We start from the raw sequence: 10871 nt of genomic DNA, 5'->3' as shown, positions 1-10871 counted from the left end.
GTAGCAACTGTAAGAGTCCCCAACCTCCCAGGAATGCAAGATTAGCTTAACATTTGAAAATCGATTAATGTAGTACACACCATATCAATAGAATAAAGCACAGAAACCACTTAGTTCTTACTCTGTATTTCTATACAGTTGTAATAAACAATTTAAAAATGAAATTAAGTCCATTTACAATAGCATCAAAATAATAAAATACTTAGGAATACCTTTAACAAAAGAAGTATAAAGCTATACTCTGAAAACTACAAAACATTGCTTAAATAAATAATGATGATCTAAATAAATGGAAAGGTATCTCATGTTCATGTATCAGAATACTAAATGCTGCTAACATGTGAATATTCCCTAAATTATCTACAGATTCAACAGAATCCCTATCATAATCCCAGCTGGCATTTTGCAGAAATTGGCAAGCTGATCCTAAAATTCATATGGAAGTTCAAACCACCCAGAATAGGCAAAACAGTCTTTGAGGAGAAGAAAGTAGGAGGACTCAAACCTACCAATTTAAAACTTAGGGAGGGGCAGGGTAAGCTGGGACGAAGTGAGAGAGTGTCATTGACATATACACACCTACAAATATAAAATAGCTAGCTAGTGAGAAGCAGTCGCATAGCACAGGGAGATCAGCTTGGTGCTTTGTGACCACCTAGAGGTTAGGGATGGGGAGGGGGAGGGAGACGCAAGAAGGAGGGGATATACGTATAGCTGATTCACTTTGTTATACAGCAGAAACTAACACAACATTGTAAAGCAATTATACTCCAATAAAGATGTAAAAAAAAAACAAAAAAACTTACTACAAAACTATAGTAACCAGTAAGCAAGACAGTGTGGTAGAGTCATAAGGATTTGCATGTAAATCAATGGAATAGAATTGATAGTCCAGAAACAAATGCTCACATTTATGGTCAATTGTTTTTTTGTTTTTTTTGTTTTTTTTTGCTGTACATGGGCCTCTCACTGTTGTGGCCTTTCCCGTTGTGGAGCACAGGCTCCGGACGCACAGGCTCAGCGGCCATGGCTCACGGGCCTAGCCGCTCCGCGGCATGTGTCCCCTGCATCAGCAGGCGGACTCTCAACCACTGCCCCACCAGGGAAGCCCTGGTCAATTGATTTTTGACAAGGATCATATTTTCCAAGACAATTTAATGAGAAAAGAATAGTCATTTCAATAAAATATGCTGAGACAACTGAATAACCATATACAAAAGGATGAAGTTGGATCTCTACTTCACATCATATACAAATATTACTTCAAAATGGACCAAAGACCTCAATATAAGAGCTAAGAATATAAAACTTTTAGAAGAAAGCAAAGGGAGTTTGCTTTCTACTACTCCCAAAATGACCTGGGAGTAGGCAATGACTCCAAACGCACAAGCAACAAAAGAAAAAAATAAGGATTCTCCAAAATTGAAAACATTTCTGCTTCAAAGGACACCAAGAAAGTAAAAAGGCAACCCACAGAATGGGGCTGTCAGAAACATTTGCAAATCACATATGTGATAAGGGACTTTTATCTACACTGTATAAAGGACCCTAACAATTCAGTAATAAAGAGACAATTAACCAAATGAAAAAATGGGCAAAGGATCTGAAAATACATTTCTCCAAAGATGATACACAAATGTCCATTAAGCCCATGAGAAGATGCTTAATGTCATTGGTCATTGGGGAAGTGCAAATGAGAAACACAATGAGTTCGTACTTTACACCCATTAGGATGGCTATAAACAAAAGCACAGATAATAACAAGTGTTGTCAAGGATGAGGAGAAATTGGAACTCTCATTCATTGCTGGTGGGAAAGTAAAATGGTACAGGCATTTTGGAAACCAATCTGGTAGTTCCTCAAAAAGTTAAACAGAGTTAACATACAACCCAGAGATTCCACTCCAAAGTGTATACCTAAGAAAAATGAAAAACTATGCCCATATATTGATAAAAAGAATGTTTATAGCAACCCTGACTATAATAGCCAAAAAGTGGGGAGAAACCCAAATGGCCAAACCCAAATGATGAATGGATAAACAAAATGTGGTATAAATGGAATATGATTTAGTCATAAATGGAATATTATTCAGCCATAAAAAATGAAGTACTGATACATGCTGAAAGATGGATGAATCTTGAAAATATTATGTTAAATGAAAGGAGCCAGTCATAAAAGACCACATATTGTATGATTACATTTACATGAAATGTCCAAAACAGGCAAACCCACACAGACAGAAAGCAGAATAGTGGACGTCTAGGGTTGGGGAGATGCAGAGAAGGGGGAGTGATGGCTAAACTGTATGGGGTATTTCTTTTTGGAATGATGAAAATGTTTTTAAATTGACTGTGGTGATATAGGACAATACTGTGAATACACTAAAAACATTGAATTGTTCACTTCAAATGGGTGAGTTGTATGGTATATAAATTATATCTCAATAAAGCTATTAAAAATAAAAGGAGCAACAATAGCGAGAGCAAGAGAGAGAGAGAGTCCTTGACCTGCGTCTAAAACCCAGCAATTCACACAGTAACTCTCCAAGTATTATTCTATCTGGTGCTCCCAGCAACCCCGTGGTGGAAGAACTATCCCTTTTTAAAGATATTACAACTGTGTGTGACAAACCCTACCTCAAAAGTGAAAGAAGGAAACCAGCTTAGGTACCTACCTATGCCAAGCTCTTCACACATCATCTCATTTAATCCTTGAAATACCCTGTAAAGAAAGTATTGTTGCCCCATTTTACAGATAAGGAAACCCAGGCTCAGAGAAGTATAAACCATATGTCCTAAGACACACAGCTACAACATGACAAAGCAGGATTCAAACTCAGTTCTATTCGATTCCATTGCTATTGCCCTTTCCTCTATGCCACCACTGGTGTCCAGGACCTGAGTCCTGTGTCTCAGCTGCTGTGTGTCTGCTCGCACTCCTGCCCCCCTCCCCAGCCCCAGGCTGCTGCTCTGTGCGTGTTCCCTGCCCACTTCTCTCTCCACCTGCACTGTCCCCAGCGAACAAAGGGCTAGTATTGGCGCCGCAGCCAGATGGCCTGATTCCTCGGGAGAAGAAATTTCAGGGCCAGAGAAACCCGCCTGTGCCTAAGGAAGCCCTGAGGGCCCCAGAGGAAAGGAGAAAAAAAGGCCACTCCGCACTGCAAATGGGCAGGACCAGAGACCTCTGCCCTGCCTGCAGAGGGAGCACCTGAGAGGGGTGGGGAGGGCCCAGCCCTCCCATGGGAATTCATGGCTAGAATCCCCACCTCGGAGCTTCCACAGTGAGACAGCAGTGGAACAGGGACGTTCTCTAGTGGGAGCAGCCAGGAGCTTTGCCCTGTGCTGGGAGCCCAGACACTGGACTTCCAAACCAGTCCAGATGCTCATTCCCAACCCTCACCCCTTCCTGGGAGATGGTCACAGCAGGTTTGGTACAGTCCACTGGGTTCCCACAACCCCTCCTCCCCACTGGATGGGCTCTGAGCTGGGAGAAGGGGCTTTCTCTAGGAAGGGAGATGGGCCAGGAGGAAGGTGGAGGTGCAGGAGATGAGGCTAGAGATGGGACAGTCATCTCCCCTGACAGCCCAGGCCTGGAGGGCAGGGTTTCTCTGCTTGGCCCAGCCAACAGGGCCCTGAGGCAGCCTAGTGGGAGGAGGCCAGCTACTGCTGGGTGGAGCTGAATCCTCACAAAAGGAGGGAGAGCTGTCCCGGGCTCAGCATGAGCTGCAGGGCCATGGTCAAGATGAGAGGTAAGTGGGATCCCTCCTCTGGGTCTGAGAGGGAAGTACCTGAGGAAGGAGGTGTTGGACAGTGAAACAGGGAGGGGAGCTAGACTGGGGAGTGGGGATGAGCCAGGGGGTCGAGATGGGTCCAAGGGGGAGTCTGGGCATAGGGCCAGGCCAGGGGAAGGGAGGTGGGGACTGAGATGGGACAGGAGCTCGGTCAGGGGCTATGGATACGTCCAGGTGTTGAAAGTGAGTTGAGAGGATGGATACAGGTCTGGAGAGTGAGTCTGGAGGTTGGGCCCACTCAAGGGGAAGGTTATGGCACTGAGACAGAATGGTGGTATCTCAGGGAGATGGGAAAACTTGTCAGGGGTGGAGAATGGGTTAGGGAGGTTGAAGTAGGCCTGGTGGGGGCTGTGGGGAGGCTCGACTGTCTGTTGCCTGAGGCATGGTTACCCCTCTCCTCTTTTCTGAGGAGTAACCCCTGCAGAAGCTCTTCTGGCATTGGGAAAGGCCTGCCCTGGGAACCAGCTTGGTCCCTGCCCCTCCTCAGTGGGTGGTCCCTGAAGGTCCCTTTTCTTCTTAGAGCTTTGGTTGTCCTGCCCGTACAAAGACTGGACTAAGGGGCTTCTCACCTGCCAATAAACCTAGGGCTAACGCAAGGGGGCTCAGTGTGTCCCAGCTCCTGGCTGTTCCCCTTTATAGCAGGTGACACCAAGGAAACCACGCAGCCTCTCTTTCAGAGTTTCAGACTCTTAGGTGAATTTCTCTGTACATAAGAACTGTTCATTGTAGCAGTCACTCCGGGCTTATTGCATGTTATACATTAACTATGGTTTCCAGTCTTGACTGAACGTTAGAAACATGGAGGGTTTTGGAAAAATACTGTAAGGCTGTAGAAGAACAGGACTGCCAAGTTCCCGTGGGGCACTATTAGTCACTGAGAAACCGGGCACCGCTTCCCCACTTCCCTTCCCCAAAGAGAAATGTGCTACACACACACACATACATCCTCTCACAAACGCACACATCCCCGAAGAATACTGACACTCTCAGGCTCTGCCACCCAACCTCATGCACACACAGAATCAGACACAAGCAACCGAATTCTCTCTCAAACTCAAGCAAAGGCATAACTATCATCCTCTCTCCTCCAAACGCAGGCCAACACACACCCATTTCTACAATCCCTCTCGCTTTTCTGTACAGATTCATCCACACATTTACTCAGGTACCTCCACTCTCCCACAAACACATCCCCTTCACATAAAATCACAGACATTGCACGGTTATGCAGGGCAATAATGACACACTCACAGCACCTTTGTCATAGACAAGCTCACACACACACACTCACCAACAGAAGCAGGCGAGTTTACACTCCAGTACGAAGCTGCACACACTTTTGAGTTTCTAGTCACGTGCACACGTGTGAACTTGTAGTCCACGTTCACAATCACACAACACCAGCACGTTCACACAAACATTCACACCCCATACAACATAGACACAGACACAATCACAAACACACATTTACAGCCACACATTCGACAGACACTGTCTGATCTTACCACTCCCACTCATCCACACAGCCAAGCTCACTCTGGGTAGGGCGGGGTACAGAGCCCCAGAAAGGCAGCCCCCATTCCTCTCTCTGCCCCAGGAATCCTGATCTTGGGGCTCTTGTTGGCTACTCCCAGCTGCCTTGGCTACGATGAGGACTTGGTCAAGTGCTTCCAGGACCCCGAATACGAGTCTATCCTGGTCACAGCCCAGGAGGGCCTCCACACCTCCCCGCTGCCCAAGCGTGTGGTGGTAGTGGGAGCTGGCATGTCAGGGCTAACGGCAGCCAAGGCCCTGCAGGACTCGGGCCACCAGGTGAGCAGGCCTTGGAGGGGCTTCAATCATTCACCTCCAGTTTGCATCGTTGTGTGGAAAAAGAAAAGGAGTGGGGTTACAGCCAACACTTTGACAACTATGCATAACCCACCAGGTCTCTCAGACCTTAGGTATCGTTCCTCAAAAATCTGGGTTCTCCTGAGACTTAACTGTAACTTGTGTTCTTTTGGAAATAAAAGTAGAGAAAGGCTATGCTAACCAGAAGGGACCAAGAGGCGTTCTGACCCCTGTAACCCTGGAGCTCTTCTGCCTCGCTTACGTTACTCAGGACCCTCTGGGAGGAACCCCCCTCTGCCCAGTTTGGTTATCCTGCACATTCAGGGACCTACTGCCGGGAATTCCAGAGTAGAGCCTGTGGCCAGTGGGGGTGGGAGTAGTGGGTGGGAGAAGTGAGAGCATGACCCTGGGAATGACAGCAGCCTCTCTGAACACCAGGTAACCATCCTGGAAGCCAGCGACCATGTCGGGGGTCGAGTGTTCACATTCAGGAATGAGGAAGAGGGCTGGTACTGTGAACTGGGGCCCATGCGAATCCCAAAGTCCCACAGGTAAGTCTCAGGAAAGGGATGGAGCAAAAGGCAAGAGGAGGGCATCTCTGCGGCCATCGTGTCAGAGCCCTTTCAGATTCACTGTCTCATACGATTCAGTCCTGCAAGTCAGGACTAACACTGGTCCCCCACTTGACAGAGATGATTGAGGCTCAGAGCCCAGGGTCATACAGAAGGTGGTAGATCCCAGACTAATAATGACAATAGTTACCATTAACTCATCAAATTGTTCTCTTTAAATATGGGCAGTTACTTACATGTCAATTATACTACTTTAAGCTATAAAATAATTAATAATAATAACAGCTTCCATTCAGTGAACACTCACGGTGTACCCCACCCTGTGCTAAGTGCTATATGTGTATTATTTCATTTGATCCTTGCAACCCTATAATTTAATACTCTTATTTTTCCTATTTACAAATCAAGAAACTGGGTTCAGAGATACTAAGTGACTCACCCAAGGTACTCCTAGGAGAAAGTGACAGAGCTTCATAAAATCAAGGAGGCACCTGGCACCAGAATATATGCCCAATCCCTAAATCAGAGCTCACTCCTGGAAGAGAACCCAGCCCCTGGTTCTGGGGCTTCCAAGACAAAAAGATCCCTCACCTGGTGTCCTACATACCTCCAAAAATATGGCCTCTTTTTTGCTTTAAATAGAAACTGAACCTGAGATTTCCCTCCAAACACCATCAAAAACAAAACCAAAATTTAACAGTAGGAGTCTTTAGATATGGCCTCAAACTTACTTAGAACACCATCTGAAACAAAATGTCTCTGTCTCTGTATCTGAGTTCTATATGTTCAGATTTCCTTAAGGGCCTTCATTCAGGGATGGGTGAACTCCCTACTCCCTGTCTCCCTCAGGGCAAAAACAGGAGGAAAAGAACTAATGCTAGAGTAAGAGGAGGCAAGGTTAGAGATGAGGAAGCAGTTAGTCTGAGCTCCTTGGGCACGTGAAGAAACTGGTTTTCCTGGAAATGGTTTTTATTGTGAGGTTAGCAGGAACAAGGTGCCGTTGGGATGGATGCCATGTTATGCCTGTATCTGTTCCAGGTTGGTCCACACCTATGTCAGGAAGCTGGGCCTAAAGCTAAACAAGTTCTTCCAGTACGATGGCAACACCTGGTACCTCATCAACAGAAAACGCTATCGTACTAAGGAGGTGAAGGCCAACCCAGAGCTCTTAGGCTATTCCATGAACCCGAGAGAAAAGGGCAAGAATGCTATGAATCTCTTCTACCAGTCCATTGCCAAGGTGATTCCTGTCTCCCCCCTCCCCCGCCCCAGGGTTAGGAAAAAAACAGAGTCTGGCCAAAGGCCACCTAGCAAGTTAGCGGGTGGACCCAGGTCACCTGACTCCTACCTGGTACTCTTGTGATTGGTCTGCCTTCCTTCTAACACCCCCTAAGAGTTTTGCCACCCCAAGCCTAGTGTCCAGCCCCATCTCTTCTGTCCCTGTATGGTCCAATGGCCCATTGCTTGATTAGGCAGTGGAAGGAAAAGGAATCACCAGGTAATCCAATCCTTGGTAATGAATCAATCCTCCTAGATTGCAGTGAATGTCTTCACCTTAAATTTTAGTCTCCAAAGGTCTTTAAATGAAGGAGAGATCTGGAAGTTAAGAGACAATTTAGGAGGTCCTGGAAGCTCCCTTCCCCTGGTCCTTCCATCCACTCCCTCTTTGTCCCTACCCTCTTCAAAGGAACATCCAGAGAACCCAGGAGTCCTGCCTCTGGCTCTATGACTTTAATCCAAAGCTGCTCCCCCTTCCTCTCCTCTGCAGCTCAGAGTAAGTCTGAAAAAATTCAACTGCAGCCACCTGATGTCCTTTTATGATTCTTACTCCACCAAGGTGAGTGAGGCAACGAAGTCCCAGGATAGGGACGGAAGGGGGGGGGGGGTCTGTGCTCAGCCTAGACCCCTGGGGTTGTCTCCTGCATCCCAGGACCCTCTCCTCCCAATGCCCACAGCTTCACCTCCCTAGAGTCCAGTCCCCCCTCCCCCGCCCAACCTTGCCTACCCCAGGCCCCTGCTGTGGCCCCTTCTTACATACTGGGCCCTCTATCTGGTGCTTCCACCTCTCCACAGGCTTACCTGCTGAAGAAAGGGATGCTGAGCCGAGGAGCAGTAAAGATGATCGGGGATGTGATGAATGAGGATGCTGGATACTATAAGTCCCTCCTGGAGGCCCTTCGGACGGACATGGTCTTCACAAGCAATGAGTAAGGCTGATCTGGACCAGGACTCGAGTCGGCCTCTTCCTCCAATGCTCAGAGCAGAGAAAGGGAACCTTGAGGGTTGAGTAGTTACTGTGTGCCCGGTGCTGTGCTAAGCACTTCCCAAGGGTTATCACGTTTAATGCTATGATCATCTGGAAGGGAGGCACTGTAATTCAGAGCCATTTTACCAGGGCGGGAGCTGGGGCTCAGAGAAGTTATGTAACTTACTTAAGTTCACACCACTTGGGCAAGGGCTGAAGCCAGAATCCTAAGGCAGGTCTGTGGGACTCCTCCTGGGATGCAAAATTGCCTGGTGGACTTTGGACTGCACACGTCATCGTGGGAAAGTCCCTTTTTTCTGGTGTTCCTCTTCCAAGCTATAAACGTAAACAATAATCCCTCCCTGGGCTTCCCTGGTGGCGCAGTGGTTGGGAGTCCGCCTGCCGATGCAGGGGACACGGGTTCGTGCCCCGGTCCGGGAGGATCCCGCATGCCGCGGAGCGGCTGGGCCCGTGAGCCACGGCCGCTGAGCCTGCGCGTCCGGAGCCTGTGCTCCGCAACGGGAGAGGCCACAACAGTGAGAGGCCCGCGTACCGCAAAAATAATAATAATAATAATCCCTCCCTCACAAAGACTAGTTAAGGTGAGGTATACGAAGTAACCAGCACAGGCTGCAGGAAGGTAGTTTCCTCCTTTTTCACACTGGGATCGCTGCTGGCAACTCAGCAATCTTGAGTTGCATCTCCTACACTCACCCTCTCCCCTCTCTTCACCCCTACAGCTTTTCCGAGATCACTGGAGGCTTTGACCAGCTCCCCAAAGCCCTCAACGCCAGCTTGAAGCCTGGCACCATCCTTCTGGGCTCCAAGGTAGAGACAGTAGTGAGGGATGGGCCTGAGGTCCGGATTTCCTACCGGGTGGGTGAATCCAACTCGACGCTGCCCACCCTCACCACGGACTTTGTCATCATCTCCGCCTCGGCCAAGGCCACGAGACTCATCACCTTTGAGCCCCCGCTCTCCCGGGACAAGATGGATGCGCTCCGCTCAGTGCATTATACCAGTGCCAGCAAGGTAGTTCTGGCCTGCAACGAGTCCTTCTGGGAGCGGGATGGCATCCGGGGTGGAGTTTCCATCACCGACCGGCCCTCGCGTTACATCTACTACCCCAGCCATAGCCTCCCCAGCGGCAAGGGGGTCCTGCTGGCCTCCTACACCGTGGACGACGATTCCCTCTTCTTCATACCCATGAAGAACGACCAGGTGGTAGATATCGTCCTGGAGGACCTGGCGGCTGTGCACCAGATCCCCAAGGAGGAGCTGCGGCGCATGTGCCCCTCTTCTGTGATCAAGCACTGGTCTCTGGACCCCCTCATAATGGGCGCCTTCACTGAGTTCACACCCTACCAATTTGTGGACTATTCGCAGCAGCTTTTCCAGCCAGAGGGCCGCATCCACTTTGCTGGCGAGCACACCTGCCTGCCCCACGCCTGGATAGACACTGCCATCAAGTCTGGCCTCCGAGCAGCCAGGAACATCCAGGCTGCCGTGGACAAAGAGGCCATGGGGAAACAGAAGACCTTCACCAACACCCAGAATCATTTCTAACCCGAAGAGAAATCCCAGAGGGGATCTGGAATGAATCAGGCTGCAAGGTGGGAGTTGGAGGCAGAGACCCTGGAGAGATGTGCCATTAGTCCCCCTGCCCACGAAGAGCCCGAAAATACCAGAGAACCCAGCTGGCAAGTCCACCCCCTTTCCGGCTTCTCACTCCTGCCAGCCCTTGAGAAGGATCAGCAGAGTCAGGGTATTTGGAGGGATAAGGAAAAAAACAAGGATGGACTGTGCTAGAATCAGCCTTTAGCTTGCATAATAGTGACAAGCAGAAAAGAAAGTTTTCAACAACACCCAAATTTCTGTCCTCTACAACTAGAAGCCCCTAAAGAAACAGACAAACCCAAATCAGAGCAATGTTAAACCACAGATTGGCCACATGAACCCACAGCACAGCAAACCCCATCATTGCGTGCTTGAGCCAGGGGCCTCACATCTTGGCCCAGCTGAAGTCGAGGCGGATGGGAGAGATGAGTTCTTTTTTGCCCTTTTTTGAGCCTGCAAGAGCAGGACTTGGCTTCCTAGAGACTATCTCCTGGCCCATGGACTTTTCCTCTCTACCCTGACCTCTTCATCACCAACCAGAACTCACCGCCCTGCCCCTGCCTGTCCAGTCCACACATCCCCCTGGGAGGACACCAAGTTCATTCTACATGCTCCCTACCCACTCTGTTCTGCACTAACACCTGCCCTGTCCTTGCACGCCCAACTGAAATTATTCCCTCTCCCCAAATCCTTCCTTAATGGCCACACTCAGACCCCAGGGGTCTCTTTCCTTTGAACCACAACCCTTCTTACCTAGAGTCCCAAACATTTGAACTGTGGATCTTCTTGTGCTGTTATATGTTATTTATCCAAGTAG

The 10871-nt window shown here is 48.7% G+C and overlaps 1 protein-coding gene across 1 annotated transcript; it reads left to right on the top strand.

Annotated features, from left to right (window-relative positions):
- The first annotated feature begins 3732 nt into the window (after nt 1-3732).
- LOC136125615 (L-amino-acid oxidase-like) lies at nt 3733-10003 on the top strand. Its single transcript, XM_065880528.1, has 7 exons — nt 3733-3748; nt 5388-5602; nt 6059-6171; nt 7231-7432; nt 7961-8029; nt 8266-8399; nt 9178-10003. Exons 1-7 carry the CDS (start codon nt 3733-3735, stop codon nt 10001-10003), a joined length of 1575 nt encoding a protein of 524 aa, XP_065736600.1.
- Nucleotides 10004-10871: the final 868 nt, after the last annotated feature.

Source organism: Phocoena phocoena, chromosome 1 (genome assembly GCF_963924675.1).
Source record: "Phocoena phocoena chromosome 1, mPhoPho1.1, whole genome shotgun sequence".
Taxonomy (NCBI): domain Eukaryota; kingdom Metazoa; phylum Chordata; class Mammalia; order Artiodactyla; family Phocoenidae; genus Phocoena; species Phocoena phocoena.
Note: the sequence above shows the minus strand (reverse complement) of the source record. Positions and strands in the feature narration are given on the sequence as shown.

What these genes read in the sequence shown, in the direction of transcription:
- LOC136125615 (XM_065880528.1), top strand. An exon ending in CGAATCCCAAAGTCCCACAG is followed by an intron (nt 6,172 to 7,230) that starts GTAAGTCTCAGG and finishes TATCTGTTCCAG; the next exon opens with GTTGGTCCACACCTATGTCA. An exon ending in ATGATTCTTACTCCACCAAG is followed by an intron (nt 8,030 to 8,265) that starts GTGAGTGAGGCA and finishes ACCTCTCCACAG; the next exon opens with GCTTACCTGCTGAAGAAAGG.